Source organism: Chironomus tepperi, unplaced genomic scaffold, assembly GCF_022539635.2.
Source record: "Chironomus tepperi strain 1889 unplaced genomic scaffold, CSIRO-AGI_Ctep_v1 contig_67, whole genome shotgun sequence".
In the NCBI taxonomy this organism is placed as follows: domain Eukaryota; kingdom Metazoa; phylum Arthropoda; class Insecta; order Diptera; family Chironomidae; genus Chironomus; species Chironomus tepperi.
Genome location: NW_027226189.1, coordinates 539621 through 559291, shown reverse-complemented (window position 1 = coordinate 559291; position 19671 = coordinate 539621). Strand labels below are relative to the sequence as shown.

Genomic DNA, 19671 nt, shown 5'->3' with positions numbered 1-19671 from the left:
ATTTGGAATAAGTAAAGTGTGACCATGCCCAAGACTTAATGGAGTCTTGGCGGAAACTTTGTCATTTATGTCACATGAGAACCTTTGCCTAGGATGAGAAACAATGGAAATTTCGATAGTTTTGTATGAAATTTTATACTTCACAAGAGAAAGTTTCCAGTTTCATTGAAAAGTCATGTGATAGTTATGCTGCTTTTCTCAGTAAAGGACACTAAAGTTAGGGCTTGCACAAAATTACAGGACAGCAGTCTTGAACGTACTATAAGCTACAATCCAAAATTACAGAGATTTGCATCCAAAATGCAGAAAATGCATTAAATTGAGCATCCGACTAACTTAAAGACAGACAGACAATCCTCGATAATTACCCACTTAGCTATTAGCACAATGCCTTAAAATCTGGAGCAAACAACAATTCTTATTCGTCCCTTAATGTATGTAAAAATATATCCTCATTGCCTTTCTATCCTCATCTATTTGCCTTTTTTTCTCTCTTTCATTTCCTTTTCTTTTTTGCCACCTTTTTTGTGCGGCATGTAGTAGGCGAATAGCCCAAGATTTCTTTTTGTACACAAAAGAGCAAGCAGCTCTTCTGATGGACAAGTTTAAAGAAATTTGAAACAAATCTGTGTAAATTCTAACTTGACAGTTTTCTTGCTGGATGACTGTCATGTCATTTTAAATATTGAAACTTGAGCGTGTCTTCTTGTTGATATGAAAGTCAACAAGATGGAAGTTATTAGACAAAAAAAAGGAATACAGCATACAAAAACTAGACAAATTCTGTCAACTTTCTTGGGGCAATTATGCTGAAATTAGACTTCGTGTGCTAACAATCTATTTGAAGTTGTGACAATATTTGACTATGACTTGGGGGCAACTAAGGAAGATTGTTCAGAAGAGAATGATGATCATAAAGAAAGCAAATTTGTATTGTATTCCAAATTGAATACTGGATGAAACAATAGGAGAACTATGAATGCAGGATGAAGCATAATTGAGGATTATTAGCTTTGGAAATTAAGAATTTAAATTAGAATAGCTGTGCAATTAGCATAGGAACTAAGAAATATTTTAATTAGTTAATAAAGATTTTCTATTGTCTATGTACAGTTAAGGATCAAGCATTACTTTGTATGTCTATTGTACATTTAGATCCATTTAAATCACAGCTAATTCCAGAATCTCATTAATCTAGCTTAGTCTACTCTTTTTTTAACTTTAAGCACAGCAGTTGAAGTAATGCGAAATTGAATAATTGGTCTATATGTGCCACAACCTTTGCTATGCTTCCATCCTGCCTTAGTTAATCAGATCAATTGCAATCCACGATTTCCTTTATTCGTCTTCTAAACCAGGCTCTAAAATTGGCTTCCTGAATCTTTTAATTACCGATCACAAATGCTATCTCTATCGAAAGCTTCTCTCCATGAGTTCTCGAACTTCCTCATGTTCCTGCTACAACTTTGCCTCAGTTTATTCAATATTTAGTACATAATTAGCGACATACTTCAACAATCCGCTCTTATGCCACCAAAAAGTACCCAATTATCGATGAAAAACTTTCCCACCATCCACTTAACCCAAATAACTCAACTGCAGCACTACAAATCAACATCTCAAATTACACTATTATAAAACATTTCCACAATCACCAAACTATTCAACACAAAGTTTCACAAATCATCACCAACCGTACCAAAATGAACACAAAAAATCAATATCATCATCGAAAATTGAGTATGAAAAATTGAGGAATGGGGAATACTAGAAATGAGCTTTTTTTTGTTGCGTACAACGGATAGGGTACAGGGAGAAAAGGAAAGAAAAACTTGGAATGAATGATGGCTTCAATTTCAGCACATTTTTTACATCTCCTCCTTCACATCCCATTTCTAATGATTTTTACATATTTCTCTTCTTTTTTTTTCTTCATCTCCATCCAGAGTGCTGAGATGATGAATTTTTTTCTTACACCAACCGATATGAAATACGACAGTAACAATACCAAGACAATGCAAACGAATATACCTCAAAATGATGTCAGTGATAAAGAAACATTTAATGATAGAACGAGAAAGTCTTTGTTGAAGATAAACTTATTCATTAAGCGCCTGAAGTGGTTTAACATTTTTACAACAGCAGAGACAACGGCATCGAAAACAACAAGTAATCAACAGTCAAGTAAAGTTGAGAAAGCAACAGAATGGCAACAACATGAGGAACAGAAATGGTATGGATGTATAATGAAAGGAATGAGATATTGTATATAAATGTTTGCAGACAGTTTTGGATGTTAAAAATGAAATAAATGCTAGTTATATTTTATGGCTGTGTAATGACTTTTGTTTCCTTCAAGTTATATATTCCTTTTTCCACAAAGTCATTTTCATCTTCTATGTTGTTGCTTTATTGTATTGGCTCTTTTTTGCCTTTTTGTTCTTTGAGCTTTTTTCATTATTACACCTTAGAGACCCTCCGATAAGAGAGATTGAGCATGAATAATTATTCATATTGTTTAAAACTCTTTCATTATGTCTTGAATAGCCTCTGGACTAGGCTTCTATTTTTAAATCAGGATTTTTGCATTTGGCTAACAATTGCTTCTATTTTATGTGACACTGACATACTTCAAGATATGCTTACTCTATGTGACTTGATAGAAGCACCTGAGAGACAGCTTTAGATGCACAATGCAAACTGAATTGGCTTAGATATGATGATTTGTAGATGCAATAATGCAGAGCTTACGATTTTTTATTGCCATAAGCATTGAACAAATCCTTGTTATGTCTGCAATGTCAGAGGTGTTGCTTGTGTAGCGACTGGGACTCTGATGGGTAGACTGTGGGGTGAAATGGATCAAAAGATGGCTCACTGTTCAGTTACTCACTGTCAGAACTCAAGAGCTTGTGACCATGCGTCTTACTGCGTAAGGGCAGTGGAAATGCTTGCTCCTTTTTTCTTGCTATAGTGCAAAAGTTAGCAAAATACTGATCTACTTCATACTACTTGTAGTGCAATCAAACGACGAAATATCCACGACATATGGAAGCCATACTATATTTTGAAGATATGACTGGGATATATCCAAGAATTTAGCTCTTGATTCCGTTTTATTCTGACGCCAAAGGATTAAACTAGTTTCCATGTCATAATAGCTTCAAACACTAACAACTCCTCGCTCCACATTTACTCCTAGAATTCGCTTCCAATTCCACAACCCCAATAGCTTCCCATACTCACATCCCTGATTGCAAAAGTAGTTTATCTCGCAGAGACAAGACGAAAAAAAAAGTCTTTCTAATGTGTTTTTGATGTATTGTATTGTGCGTGTATGGATGCTGTGAATGAGTCTAGCACAATTGTAATAACAATTTCATGTTACGTAGTTGTAAGACAAACTTAATGCTTATTTAATAATATGTTGTTCTCATTTTCTATTGTTCATTTACTCAACAGCAGTCGATTTTTAACAACGAAGAAATCAATATCGACAAAGGAAATGTATCGTGAGGCAGCAAAGCTTTTAGGAATCGATTGTTCACTTAGCTCATCATGTCGCTGTATGGATTGTCAAAGTCGATATTTTGAATATGATCCAGAGACGGAGCAAATGGAAGACACCGACTCAGATTCAAGTTGCGATTCCGATACAGACTCATGTACATCTGAATATAATGAGAATGAACATTACATAACAAATTGCTATTTGATACATAGCGAGGAACTCTGTGAATGCTGTCAGATGAGAAATGATAAAAAGTCAACGGAATCAATGTTCCTTAATGATTGTACGACAAATGACTTGAGCTTTAATAATTTCTTCTCATAATTTATAATCCTTATGTTAGTCATCGTGAATTTTATGTGACCTATGAGGTCTCCTCGTCTACTTAATCCATCCTTGTTATGATTACTTACTGTTTAAATGATTTATGTATTAAAAACCCAAAAAAGATGATAAACATGTTATTGTGCCATAATTATTACGAGATAATGCGCCAAAAAAAATGGAAAGACATTTTAAGATTGTAAATTGAATGACAAAATTTTATTGACGCTCGTTGGTTAATGTTGCTAGAAATAAAGCTACAAAAAAAAAACAGAAGTCTATATTATATAATAATAAAAGACAGAATATGATGTACACATAAAAGTATATAACAATAATAAATTCAATATAAAAAGTTAAAGAAAACACTTCATTTGTTTGATGTCTGTAGGGCATTTTCCAGTCAATTGATGAATTGGAAGGGCTGATCATTCATATTTTGATTATTTCAGAATTTATTAATGCAAAAACAATTCAAATATTAAGGATAAGTAAGTACAATTTATTTAGAATAGTGTTTCTGACATGTGAGATGTTCATGGTCGATGCACAGTTGTCTTTGTTATGATGGAGTCAAACAGTAGTTTGAAGGACACATCCTAAACTTTTTGAGATGTTTATTTTAGGAATGACAAAGGTATTTTAATTTTATTTTCGGAAATTAGATTTTAGATTCTGAGATATGAGGGGATAGGAGATCATTTACTTTGAATTGACTGTAACTTGGGTTGAACTGAGTCTGAACTATGTGCCTCACTTCCTTATCTGGCTGTACCGATCAATTGTGATCCTTGGAATCCTTCAGATGACGTCTAAAGCTGGCTGTATTGCTGGTTTCCGGCTGACAATTACCGATATCAAGTGCAATACTGACTCTATCAACAGCTTCCTTCCGAGAGCCCTTTGGAGGGGTAGGAAATGTTTGACTCAAAAACTCCCTTGAATTAGCCCATGACAGGACCTCCATCAGAACTCATGATCTTATCAATTCCCTATTTATTGAATCAAAGTGTTTTGACTAAGATTACCCTCATGAGGCATAAAACAAACAGCTCTAGATCCATTAAAAAAGCAGCAATTTGCCATTCCAAGACGCAAACCCATGGCAACCCCATTGCTATATAATTCTACAATTTTAAAGAAATCAAAACATTTACCAACTGTATCACCAAACAACTTTATCCAACAATTACAATATACCGACAAAATGCCCATCAAAACATCCATCCATTCCACTCAGAACTGTCCCCTATCTAAAGAATGTCTAAACGAGAATGGTAGAAAATGAAAACATTTTGTTGTCTTGTATGAATGTTGTTATAATGATGGAAAAGCACGAGTAGTATATTAAACTAATAAAAGCTCTGATGTTACATAAATACGATAATATATCATGTATAAATTATTATTTGACAGCAAGCTATGGCGATACGAGTCTATTCCACTTATTGTTTTTTGGATGTTATGAAGATTATTTACTATGATTATGAACTAGTTCTTGTTGTGGAAATCGAGTGATAGTTGTGCAGAATGGATTATTGAATAAGAGGTTTTGTAAGGGATTTTGGATGGATTTTGAGGTTAATTTGCATCCAGGGCTTGTAATTGACGAGAATATTATGTGAAATTGGATCAAACATGTGTTTTGATGTGTGAAATTTGGAGCAGATCCTTTGAAGCTGTTTTTGAGTTTGACGATGTTCATTATAATCAACAGCTTGACAATCTACACGTGCATCTCTCATTCCTCGACTTTTATTTTTTGTCTAATTTTAATTAAAATAATTTTCGAAAAAAGAATTATTTTCAAATCACAGACACATGAATGTGCCACACGCCACATCAATCTACTCTGATATTTAATTAAGACTCGAATATCAAAACTTTGAAGTTTCGCCACAGTTACCAAGGATGCTTGGATACTGACTTCTAATGACGACATTCACATCTGATTATCCAATTATTTTCTACTTTATGACTTTGTTTGTGTTCATTATAAAAAAAAAGTATATAGCTACAAACAAACTTAGTTAAATTTCTTTAGGACTTTGAAATATTTCTTCTTGTTTGCCGCTCTATTCTTGGAAGTAACGAATGAACTTTACACAAAAAATAAGAAGAAATAATAATTTTAATTTTTTGTTGATATTTTATTAAGCCTTTGAACTTATTAGATTATAATCAGATTATGAAAAAATTCAATTAATTTTTTTTGTTGGATATAATTTAATGACGACATCTCAATTATCTAAATTGAGAAATTTTGGGGTTTTTCTTATTTCATTCAAATATTATTTGACTATTGAGGATAACAAGAAGCACAAATGAAATAAATATTTTTAGCAATGCGAAACAAACTTTTGATTACATTACGATTAAGCATGCCATTATGGGCAAATTTAGGTAATATCTTGTTTCATGATTAATAATTTGATTGACGACATTATTGCTGAATTTTGATTTGCGTCACTTTTTTATTTGTGATTAATAAAATTGACCGTAGGGGTTTTGCTGATTATTATACCAACGCATGACATGATGTTATTATGAAACGCTCTTCCTATTGAGAAGGGCGTTCAGTTATTACGTTCTGTGGATGGGGTATATGCCATTTAAATAATTGAAATTCCGAGAATTCCATTGCCCCCACATTGTTCATTTTTAAAAAAGTTCGTTATACTTGAACGATCCCTAAAACAGACTATCCTCAACCTAAGATTGAGACTTTGTTAAGCCTAAAACAATAAAGATTTTGTTAAAAAGGAAAGTGAGAGAGGGGAGGTGATCAGAAATCAAAATGAATTACTACGAAGGTTGGAACCGAGTTGACTTTAGGCGGCAGTTAAGGAAGGAAATGGATCACAATTAATTTGTTTGATCAGCAAAGTAAATTTAAACCCACGTCTTCACAGAAGAGAGAATTTAGGATTCCTAGTAGGTTTTCTAACCAAAGGGTCTTTACCCTCGCCTTACATTAGTAAATTCGTCTTTACATAACCGGCCATCTGTTGTATTTTTACCGGGACGCTTCTGTACTTTTCTCCCTTGCTGCTGTCACGGAGTCACGTCTATCTTTTCATCGACTCCAATTTTGTATGAGAAAATTGTCTCGAATTAACTCTACTTCCTGTAAAATTCACGTCAACTTCGATCTCCGACATAGCTTAATACTCAAGGATCCTCTTTACCACATAAATCAATAATTCAAATACTCAAAATCTCAACAAAAAAAATCACACATTTCACATTATGTTTTCCCATACACAAACTATCTATTGATGCTTCACACAAAATCCCTTAAGTCATCATTCAATAGTAAAACTTCTTTTTCTACTTTTTTGTACTTGACAAGAAAAAGAAATCTGCAAAAAATCACAAGATTGGGAATTTCAATCAATACCAAGAAATCCAACTATCAAAATCTTCCCTTTTTTATTACGTTTCAGGTGGCATGGCATGGATGATATGAAAAATATATAAATTGATCCTGTGATAACAATTTGTTAAATTGCTTTGTATGTGAAATATTGTGCTACTTTTGGGATGGGATATTTTGTTGAAAATAATAATTGGAGTTTGTTGACATTTTAGATTATCAAAAAAGGGGGGATAGATAAGCTGTTAAGCAGTTGAGATGCTTTTTTTGAATTTTAAGTGTTTATATTGAAGAGTGTGGAGGATTGGGGCTCAGCGACAATTGTTGACATTCACAATTTTTTCGATAATGTCTGACCTTAGACTCAAAGTTCCTTTTGCTATACTAAGCAAGATAGTCAGGATATACCCTACGGTAAAATCTTGAAATCAGACTCTCTAGCCTTAAACAGAAGAAATTTTGGGATTATAAGCTTTCTTGTATCATTAAAAAGTAAAACCAAGAATATCCATTGGATCCATTGCAGTAAGGAGAGAAGAAACTGGGGTGGTCGTTGGAAAATCCATCCGTTAGCGCTCTTTACGTTTCGTCACTTTTGATTGTTTAACGGGGGTGGGCTCACTTGGCCTCACACTCACAATTAGCCTTCTCCGTTATTACCACATTATTAGGATGGTCTGGCATCTCAAGAATGAATCATGGGGAAAAGGGGTAGATGCTTGAATAGGAGAAGGACGATGATCACCTGTATTGCACGTCACTCCCCTATACATTCCATTTTCAAGACATAACTATCAAATTCCTTATTTAATTGGTCAATATTAATGAGAATCTTAAATATGCATAGCATATTGCAGTCTTTAACCTCAAAATAGATACACGTGTGTCTAGAGAGTCAATAAAATCCCCAAAAAAAATAAGCAATTTAGAAAATAAACACAACTTCCACATACATATAATGAACTTTCTTCAGCAAACAAGCATCTTCATATGAAAAAAAATATCAAGAAGCTCCACAAACCGAATAAAATCCAATTCCCTTATTAAAAAGCAAAAATTTCTCCATAAATTCTCAAACAATTCCAAATAAAAATGTCAATTACGGAACCCAAAAAGAAAATCAAACAAAAAATTTTCAAAGTGAGAAAAAAGTTTTTTTCAAATCCCATTAATTCTTCATCTTGCCATCTCCTCACTCTACCTTTATAAAATATAAACTTTTGGCTGAAAAGCACACACAACATAAAAATTAATTCTCATGTGTTTACTCTTTTTAAAAATATTTTTTTAATCTCGTTCACGACTTCCTCAACTTCAATTCACATTTTCAACACTCTGGATAAATGATATAAGCTGTGGGAAAGGCGGTAAATGCTTATTTATCTTCTCATTTATTCCCACATGAACATCAACGAGCATACACACACACGGCATAAAGGATACAAGTCATAGAAGAAGCAGTTACAAGAAATTGAGAGAAAAAGAAAATTTTCCAATTTTCAAGGTCGTTTAGTGGGAAGCATCAGTATGTACACATACCTTACTAACGTAGAAATGATGATTTTTGTGAGGAGAGTGAGTTGGATGGATGGATGTGAAAATTATGAGAGAGATGAGATACATGTCAGATGATTTACATTGAGGCATTTTATAACCGTGTTGTACAGCACAGTGGCTGATGAACACATAAATTTGTTGCTCTGTCTCGCTCTTTCTCTCATTTTTTTTTCACCCCGCATGATGTATGCATGCAGCATCGACAGTAATTTTCAGATGATGAAAATTGCTCGATAGAATGGAAAGTCTCGCTAGTAAACATGTACATGTTCAGAGTCAATAAAGAGAAATGAAGAAAAAAAATATTTCGGGACTTTCCGGCTGTGAAGCTTTTTCATCCTTGCACATGCGCTCGTTTTTTCAATGCCTGGAAAGTTATTTTACTTCCAAAAATGTGTGTCATGTTGTGAATGAAATGTACAGTCAATCAATGGATTGACATAAGCTTTCATGACTGGAATGTCAAGTTGCTGCTGTAAGGAGCAGTGACTGTAAGCATGACTGGAATATTATCACAAATACAATCACATTTAATGAATGAAAACACAAACAGATTGGAAAGTGAATTTTTTCACTCAGATGCAATCCAACATATACAGTCATACAGCACGTAAAAAGTCGGACGGGATGGTGAAAATAGTCAAAACATAGATGAAATTCCAAACCTCTTTCTTGTTTCACTCGAATATTTCGCAAAACAACATCGAACGTGGAGATTATTATAAATATTTTTTAAAAAGGAAGATAAAAAAGTTTCATTTTTGTGTCGATTGACGTGAAGAAAGTTGGTGAATAAAACAGCTAAGGAACTGACAAAATTTGTGAATTATTTAATAAAATAAGTGAAAAATCATTTCATAAAACCTAAAAAGTGTTTAAAGAAAATTCGATAATTTCCTTTTTTGTGTTACGACGGAAAAGGTCAAGGGAGGAAGAAGTAGCCATAAAAGAAGAAAGTTTTTGAATAAAAAAATCATGTAAATTGTTATATTTTTGGGCGAAAAGAAAGGAAAAAAGTCAAAGAATTTTTCTTTTTTCCATTCACTTAATTTTCTCCTTTGTTTTTCCTCTCCGTACGGAAAAAAAGAGAAGAAAAAGTGGAACTAAGCACACAAACAAACAAGAGAAACTGTGAGTATAAAAAAATGGGAAAAATGCAAAATTTCCATAAATTTTTATGATTTTTTTTTTAAATATTTTTCATTACTTTTTTATTGTTTATTTAAGAATTTTAAATGAGAAAATTGCGTAGAAATTACTGCGAGCGAGTGTAAAAAAGCCTTGACAAGTGTGTACACCTTCTTACCCATATCACATTTCACATATATGCTATTGCCTTCTGACATCATTGTCAACAAGCTAAATAACCCAACACTTTGCATTTTCATACTTTATATGCGCACATATACATTTGTACATAGATATATATATTGAGAATATAATGAAAGCTTCATGGTCATTTGATATGGCTTTTTGTGCTCTATTCACTATATTTCGTGCTATCATGAAGCGTTCCTCAACATACAAACTTTTTATTCTATAACAATTTAACTTTGATTTGCTTTCGACGCTTTACATTCTATTTTTGTACAGTTTCGTGAGAATGTACAGGAAAAAAAATTAGGACATAAAGTTAACCGATTTATGGGATATGATATACGACTGTGTCGCGCCATATGGAGTAATATTGTTGAAGCGATAAGGATATATTGATGAATAATGCATTGCGACTTTACCGTATCATAGTTTGGTGCATAAACATATATTTTGTATGGAAGACTAGGGTGAAGTTAGGTTGAAATAATGATGAAAGCAAGGATAGAGCTGTAGACAGTCAATAAACATTTAGGAAAGACATTGAATGTCTGGACGTTGCATTAAGTTCGAGTAGACAAAAATGCGTTAGAACTAGTCATCAACTGGACATTAACTTGCCCTCAACTTGTTAGACATAACGTATTTTTGTCTGCTGGGGAAGGAAATGGAACAAGGGCTGAAATTCCATCTCATACGTACTTGCTTACTTTGCTGGGAATACAGATCAGATGTGATCCATGGCCTATCTCAGATGGTGTCTAAAAATGACTCAATCGCTGGCTGCTCTTTTCCAATTGCTTCCACACTGTCAGTTCTACATCTTAAAATAACACTAATCCCCTTGGAGCCTCTAGGCTAGTACTCCTCTTCCATCACTTCAAGATGCTGCTAATAAAGCCACTTTTCCTTATTACTTCTGGTCGTGTGGCCAGGTTAATCAAATATCAATACAAACCACAAAGTAAGTTCTCATAATTGACAAGTAATAGACAGCTTTTGTGGAACAGATGTTTGTCATGTTCAAACTTTTTTCGGCCGAAGCATCGTAAGAAGAGAAAAAAGATTTTTGAGAGAAGTGTGCCTTGAGGGAAAGTTTTGGTTTAATGTTGGACATGTTATGATCAGGGTTCTTAATTTCAAGGAAGTAATTGAGTTAATTGATATCCTCTTCTAGGAAGTGAAAAGTTAATTAACAAATCGCCGACGGGGATGCTTTGGTGTTAATCGAATATGACTAAAATTTGACCCCTAACCTTAAAAATCATCCAAAATTCAACACATGATAAATCATAATAAGCTCAATTGGAAATCCTCACGAAAAAAATTGTTCATCTTCGTTTCCTTCACAATTAATTCAAGGATACCTCCGAAAATAATTCACAGCCTTAAAAGTGTTTTTCTGCTTGTTTTAACAATTATATATTCCTTATACTGCAGCACAGCGATGAAATTTTTTTTTCTTCCTTCACTCGTGTACGTTCTCAACTTCGAATGCCACTTGGCAAGTACACACAAGTTAGAAATTTTATACGTGAATTTCAATTTCAAAAAAAAAAAAAGTTTTATTTTTCATCACAAGAAAATGTATATTGAGTTTCAGAACCATTTCCGTTATCATGCGATGAGTTTGAGGAAAAATAATAAGTTTGACATAGTGATTGGAGGGTATAGGGAGGGATGGAGCGCATTTTGGACTAAGTTGTCGATCTATCAATCTATCATTAAAGGTTATAATCTATCTTAGGCAATTGACTTAGAAAGGCAACTGATTTTGCCTATGTCTAGATTTTCTGAGGACTAGATGATGTCTAGGCAAAGTTACATGCTTCCATGACACAGTAAGGGACCTCATCTTACTTATTTTGACTGAAGCATATAGAGAACATCTGTAGTTGACTCTATCCTTGAAAAAGTCTGAAAGGTCAATATAATAACGGTTCTAGCGCCATATTTGACCATTGAAACCTTGACTTCGAGCGCTGGGTATAAGCAGCATATAGTAATTAATGCTAGGTTTTGATTGGCACATGAAAGTGGAATATTGGTCTACATATTGTACCCTAGACAGACAGCGTACTCTCAATTTCAGAGTAAGGTGAGAGCAATGCTCACAAGTCAGCTCATTTAGTGTATTTAAGGTGAACAAGAGAATATGCTCTTTGCCTGTTTGTTAGGGGTAACTTCTCAAATATGCTACAAACCCATAAAACAGATCCAAAACACTTCATAATCTACAAGTCCCTTAATTCCATGACAATAAACACCATTCAAAGAATCAGAAACAACAAATGTTCACATTCCTAGTACTTCTTCAGACAAATCAACATCCACAAGCATGCGGACAAAAAAAAGCAAATACAAGTACAAACCAACATAGCCACATCTTAAACAAAAGAACAACGAATGCGCTAAAAAATACTTGAAAAAAACTTCTTAATCTTCTTATCCACAGCTCCCACACCAACAATAATAATGTAGTATGGATAAATATAGTAACTAAATTTGAAGTAACAACGAGAAGTGTGGGTCGAAAATGTAAACAATAAAATGCGTGGAAATGGATAATTTTAAGAATTATTAATGCATGTTAACGTGCTTATGAATTTGATTTTCCTCATTTTCATATCCCCCACCTCCTCCCCATCCAATTTACTTTCTCATACGCAGGCATACACAACGAGGTGGAAAAAGTACTCTCATTTTCACACTTTTTACTTCTCTCACTTCCACCTGTGCGTCTAATAAAGAAAAAAGCTCTGACAGTGAGTGCCAAAAACAAAAATTTGATCAGTAATTTGAAAGGAAGGAATAAGAAGGTGGGAAAAAAAATTGGAAAAAAGGAACTCAATTGAGGAAGAAACTAAATAAACATCAATAAAAAGTTGTAAATTTAATTTTAACTGTCGTATTGCTTTTTTTCCTTTTTCTTTTCTCGTCGATCGCATTGTATTGAAGTGTATGGAAGTTGAGGGAGAAAATAAGTAATGTGAAACTGCACGATATCGAGAAACATATAACGCAAAAGAAAATGGGAAAAGGGTGAGAAATGAAATAAAATGAAACAAGTTTGGAAATTCTTGGGGTTGGTGTGTCTAAAGCGCATTTTGTTGAGTCAAATTCTTTGACATGAATATGACTGACTGACTGAATTGCTAGAGTTTTTCGTGACAACAATTATCAATCATGCCATTTTTGCATCTCCTCCTCAAATATATTTCTGGCTACACCCCTCGAATGGACAATCTGCAGACACACTAATCGACAGACTGATTAATTTATCGACGGATGGACCGACTAATTAATGGACCGATGGAAAGACTGACTTACTTATGGAGCTATAGATTGACCCACGATCAGACACTCCAAAGTATTGTACAGTTCTTACTATACTTTCTATATAGTAGAATGAGTACAGTTGTATGCTTACTGTCTTTTCATATGAGCTAAATAAGTACAGTAAGAACTTTAAGAGTATCTAACCCTTAAAATGAGCAAAGACAACTTATGACAGACGGTGAATGGATGAATAGATAGCCTGACTTATGAAGGCAACCCTTACTGACGATTGAAAGAAATCATAAATGGAAGGAAGAACCGACAGATTGATAGACAGAATTGACAGATTTATGGATACACTGACAGACAAATGGTTGTATTGATGAGCTGACAAACAGATTGATAAAAAGTCCAATGGATATTTTTCAATGAACAGAACCAACAAATGACTAATGGACAGACGCAAATGCATGATTGAAGCTTCAATGCTGATTGTCTTATAAATGACACTCAGACAAAGTATGAAGAATCTCAAGCTTCTAGCATGTAAAATGCACAAAAAAACCTTTTTAAGGTTTGGCTGAGCATCAAGATATCGCAACTGGATGAGAATGTGTTAGAGAGAATATAAAAAAAGAAATTCTCTTCTCTTCGGGGTTAATGACAGTCAATAATGAAAGGAAATAATATAAATTGAATACAAAAATGGCAGTGCTGAGTCTGTTGAAAGCTTTTTTTTTTTATTTCGTCCATCCACGTCTTAAGCTTTTCATCGGATTTCATTTTATTTTCGAAGGATTTTGGCTATAAAAAATAATTTTAATGTCTTGATGAGTTTCGTTTATTTTTGGGCGTGAGATTTCATTAGTTGCTGTGTGGATTGAGCTTTGATTAGATAATAGTCTTAAATAATTTAGTTCGAAGCGATTCTGTAATCTAGAAAGGGTCTTGGATGAGTGGATTATAAATGAATGAAATTTCTTGTGTTGCTGTAGGTAGAGTAAGGAAGATATTGAGCTTAATTGATTTAGAAAGTTTTATTTTAAGAGATGAAAAATTGGATTTTTGAGCCAAATGGTGTAAATCGATACTTTTTTATATAGAATCACTAGTTATAGAGCTGTAATGGGCTGTAAATTGAGCCTCTTTGGTCCGGTGTCGAATTAGAACTCAAATCCGACTCCATGCTAGAGCTATTTCAGTCTGGCGCCGAATCAAGGTCAGAATCCGGCACTAAATAAGAGCCACGTCGGTCTGGTGTCGAATTAGAATCCAAATTTGGCTTCATGATACAGCCACGCCGTTCTAATGCTGAATCACAGTCTTAACTCGTCACTAAGTCAGAGTAACGTCGGTCTAGTGACGAATCAGAGTCCGAATCAGAGCCACGCCTGTAAAGTGCCGATCCAGAGATCGATCAACCGACTCTTTGCTATTTGGGATTACAATAGCTTTTAAGCCATTGTCAATCAACAATCATCGCATCAAACACTCGATAAATCACAATAATAGTAACTAGGTGCACTCAAAAAACCACAAATATTAATTCTGTCACCCGCAAACACTTGTTGAACATCATACAAAAAATATATATTTAAAATTCAACTCAGTAATAAGTTTCTTCCAACATCCAATCAGATATGACACCATAATTTACTAATTAATGAATATTCCAAACATATCATTATGAATCAGATGTAATCGAGTTAATTGATATCAATTAGTAACAATGTCAAGCTGATTAAAATGGTAAACAATTGACATGATTATTTTTATGTCGATTAATGATTCTGTTCATGATTATGAAATAGAATTATGATTGCCATGGGCGACATTAAATTTTTACCTTAATGTTTCATGATTTTTAGCAGTTAATTGCTGAATTATGTTGGATTTTATGTGGGTTGGTAGCTCATGTATCACCTTGGTTGCTATAGAATTGGTTGGTGGGAGGTGCTGATTATGTATCCAATTAGAACAGAGCTGTCCAAACTTGTTTGAGCTACGGCATACCTTGATGGCAAGCCTTGACCGAAACCGAGCATGGCATATAGTTTATAGCACTTTTAATGATTTTGGGGGCAAACTAGAGTGCCGCGGCACACACTTTGGACCAGAACTCAAAGTCGATTCGGATTTTGCATGGAAAAGTCGACTCGAGTCGACTTCAAGCTCTGGTTTTGGACAGCACTGAAATAGAACAAAGACTTTAATGCTAAAGTACAGCTTCAAGCTTCTAACACCTTCTCAACCCAGATACACCCTCACTTATTATGATAAGAGTCTGTAACCTTGAGCTGAATTTAAAGCATGAACATTTTGCATAATTTCTCCAAAGGCATCAAATCCAATTACCATAAAGTTCCAAAATCTTCTTACTATCATCAACAATTACATTTAATGACCAAAAAAGTTTACTATCATGAAATTATTCTCACAACTTGAAACATTCAAAAAAAGGTTCCGACAACTAACGCTTAATTTAATTACCCCAAAAACTCGTAAAGCAACAAGAAGAAGAACATCCAGCAAATCCGTAAAATATCTAAATTAATAGAAAAAAAATGTCAGAAAACTACAAAAATTAACCGAGAAAAAATTTTCAGCATCAGAGCATTTACTTGCTATGCCTTGCTGTGTGTAAGATTACATTAATTTTGTCATTAATGATGTCAAAGCTTGACTGACATGCTACATAAAAGATTTCACTGCTTTACTGTTTTCACCTTCATTATTTCTTCTATCTACATGCGAAATTAAAGTCTTTTCTAATTTCATCGTACTTTCCTTTTTTTGCTGCTTCTGCACAGTCGTGTCTAATATGTCTTGTGATGGAGATGAAGAAATAAAAAGTTAAGCGTGGAAAGACAGACGTTAAAGATTATTTTGGCTTGCTTGATTGAAGGTTTTTTTGAGGAGAATTTTAAAGGATATTTTAGTTGTTTTATAGCTTAAGATGCACGTGTAGCTGGAGACATGTCAATTTTTAATACTAGGAAAGCATTTACTTACTTTTATTACTTGGCGTACAGAACAATTATTATCCATGACTTTCCATAGATGCTAAGAAAGCACATGTCATTTAAATGAAGAAAAGTCCAGCACAAGACTAGTTTTAGTCTGGCTTGAGGACAGATTCAGTAATATTCGGGCTCTTGCCAAACTCAAGTCAGGCCTTGGGTAGCTTTTTCCAGAAAAGTATGGCATTCGGTTGGTGTCAGTCTGACTTAAGGACAGATTCAGTGAAATCCGATCTCACGCCAATCTGGATCAGGTTTTTAATCCTTTTTAACACCTCCTGCTTTCCAGGAGAATTTCCAAAGAAGGTTGAATTCATTTGAATAAGAAATTATCGGCACTTCCTTGAAATTTCAATCGTAACTCCTTTTCAATCAACCATTGACTTTGAGATTGAGAAACCTGAGCAATTCTTCCAAGAAAATGGATATTCTGAGAATTATTCCGACTCAATTCCCAATTATTCACATTAAAATCCTCGATATTTATTTTTAACAGTTATATCCAGCAAAACATCACCAAATAATTGGCACTTGTGTGTTTCCCAGAATAAAAAAACTACTTGTGAGACTTCCTTTAAATTTCACGTTCTCTTAATAAAATTGTGTAAAACTGAAAAGCTTTTTTCGTATAAAACTCGAAGCTGAGAAGCAGTAAAAAAGACTCTCTCGCGTTGCCTTCATTCGAACATAAATTTACACCCATAAAAGTGTCAATAAAAAAGGAGAAAAAATGGCACATGAATTAAATTTTTAAAAGGAATTTTGTGTCATTAATAAATTTTACATTTTCATTGCTCCCATAAGAGCATTGCAGGAGCTCCCAATAAATAGATATCAAGGAATAAAAATTGACATATAAAGATGACATTCCTTCAGGCATTCAACGACGATAATTCGAGCATCAACTCGAAAAAGTTTTCGTTTATTTGGATCATTAACCAGCTGAAAGACGTGAACATTTTCATTTGGGGATGTTCGGAAGTTACGTAACGGTATTAATAGCTATTTTTAGACCATTTATATCACCGTTACATGTAATAACGATATCATGAGCCGTATCAAAATTGTGAGTTCCTCCCCCTCCCTCCCTGAGTGTTACGTAATTTCCGAATGTGCACCAGATTATTAAGACTCGTTCATGCCCTACGGGAGGTCGTAATAATAATCAAAGAAAAGAGATTAACTCTGAAAATTAGAATAAATAATAAATGTGAAATGTGTATTTAGAGATTAGAATGAAATTATGTAGCGGGGTTGTTTGGATATTAAGTTACGTGAAAATTCAAATTTAAGGAATATTCTAACTTAGTAAATTGAATTATACTTGTTATTCAGATCATTGAATTCATGGCAGTGCGTTGTGAGGGTAATAACATAGTAACAGATAACGACGTCAAGGCTATGACGAGCTATGACCGAAATCCGATAAAATCCGATTTGCACTACGAATTACAGGATTTTTGGACCTTTGACTACTTAATTTTGATAATTTTTATGATTATGAACAAGCTGTCTCTGAACTGAAAGCACTCAGCATTGAAGTGTTCGAAAATCCATCCCCAGGTCGACTTAACTTGGGCCTGAGACCGGGTTTCATATCTAGTCTGGAGCCAAAGTCATACTGGCCTGAAGCTGGATTTTCGACAATTTCTACAGCGTGTGCCTTTCGAGTGTTCCATATCATATTTGCCTCTGAAGGAACCTAAAATATTGATTTTGCATGCGACCTGACACACCTGATGCTTAATTTGACTTTGATATCCAAAAGAAAATACCTGACTTGCAAAAGCTTGCATAGAAGTGCAACTAATGCATAATTTTTGGTGGCATTACGGTTCAAGAGACGTAAATTGAACAACAAGTCATGAAAATTAGTTTGAAGTCACGAATTTCAAAGTTTGTGAATAAAACTAGATGATTCTAGCCAAATTTCTATCGCTTAACATTACATAACCTCCAAACTACCCCAACGAAAAATGAAAAGGTAAAGTAAATGAGTAAATGAGACATTGACCTTAAATACACTTACGTCTCGTGTTCTCACATCCCTATAGGTATTTTTTCTTTCTCCTTCATTAACTCATAAAAACCTTTTTTTTTTTGCTCGCTTCCACATAATTTTTATCTCACATTGGCACCGCTCTATCTGAGCGTGGAGAAGCAAAAAAAATTGAGTCATAAAATTAATGCAGTAAAAATTTTTGCTTCTATTGATTTTTCCACATGATCTGATTTTGATTTAAACAAATAAGGGAAGAAGACGAGCTTTTTTCGTGAATTGCGACGACGGAACAACAAGTACCGATGTATGAAGAATTTCTCATGAATGACGATGCTTGAAGCATCAATGCATAAACTCTTGATGCTGAATTATTTTGACGTACAAAATAAAATTAATTTAGATGCATAAATTTTCTATTTCCCCACATTTTCGATACATCCGAAATTCTCGCAAGTAAAACTTTATTTTTTTGCAGTTCTTCAAGCAAAATCAAGTGAAACCGACCATGTGCTTTGTGCATTCAAATGGAAATTTAATGATAGATTGATCTCATTTATAACCCAAATACCAATACTTTCTTAACAGCTGCTACATACCTTTTTGAAAAAGGCAATCGAAAAACTTTTTTGCTATGCACAGATGCTGAAAATATTCATTTGTAGCCAGCTTTTTTCTGGTGTCTTACGTCACAAAAATTGTTGCATAAAGAGTTTTAAAAAAGGAAATTTTCTAGATTGTAATTTGATGTAGATTTTATGTGATGTAATGCTGAAATGGAAGGAAAATTGATTTTTAAAGGAATTGAGAGATTGAATTGTATCGGATGTTAGTAAGATGTTATGAATCTATTTTTAAACGTCATTTGCAGTGCTTAACATTCGGCCAAGAATCGCAGACTTGCATTTCCTGCACTTGAGATGCGCAGTACTGCAGTTTTCGACACTACCTTGATGCTAGTCAAAGGCTGCAGGCCTGCAGTTTTCGGTACTATCTTATAGCTTGTCCAAGGCTGTCTTAATTCCTGCAGTTTTAGACAAAGTTAAGAAAACTGACTTTTATGCTATGAATCAAGCCCAAAATTCTAGTAATGTATATTAATTAGGCACTAATGTCACTGAATATCACGACCCGAACAGTCAAGAAGCAAGCTCAATTGCATTGATTGAGTATCCTCATGAACACGCTCATTTAGAATAGTAAGTAAGGGTATAAACGTTAAATTACTCTACATTGTGCACACTCAGGAGAAAATTGAGTAGATTTGTGCTTTATCATGCTAAGCTTTCAA

The 19671-nt window shown here is 34.0% G+C and overlaps 2 protein-coding genes across 8 annotated transcripts in view; both read left to right on the top strand.

Moving 5' to 3' along the window:
- Positions 1-4203, top strand: part of LOC139100571 (uncharacterized) — a 30906-nt gene extending 26703 nt beyond the window's left edge. For 2 of the 3 annotated variants that reach the window (XM_070653206.1, XM_070653204.1), the window contains 2 exons: positions 1947-2233; positions 3463-4203. In XM_070653206.1, coding sequence (XP_070509307.1) covers positions 1956-2233; positions 3463-3835 — 651 coding nt within the window. In that variant the 5' untranslated portion in view covers positions 1947-1955 and the 3' untranslated portion in view covers positions 3836-4203. The remainder of the gene's footprint in view (positions 1-1946; positions 2234-3462) is intronic. The other variant, XM_070653205.1, reaches the window with a different exon arrangement.
- Positions 4204-9465: 5262 nt separating this feature from the next.
- The window catches only part of LOC139100550 (uncharacterized protein DDB_G0267764-like), a 47685-nt gene continuing 37479 nt past the window's right edge, over positions 9466-19671 (top strand). For all 5 annotated transcript variants that reach the window (XM_070653176.1, XM_070653175.1, XM_070653174.1 and 2 more), the window contains exon 1: positions 9466-9899. The gene's annotated coding sequence lies outside the window, so the exon portion shown is untranslated. The remainder of the gene's footprint in view (positions 9900-19671) is intronic.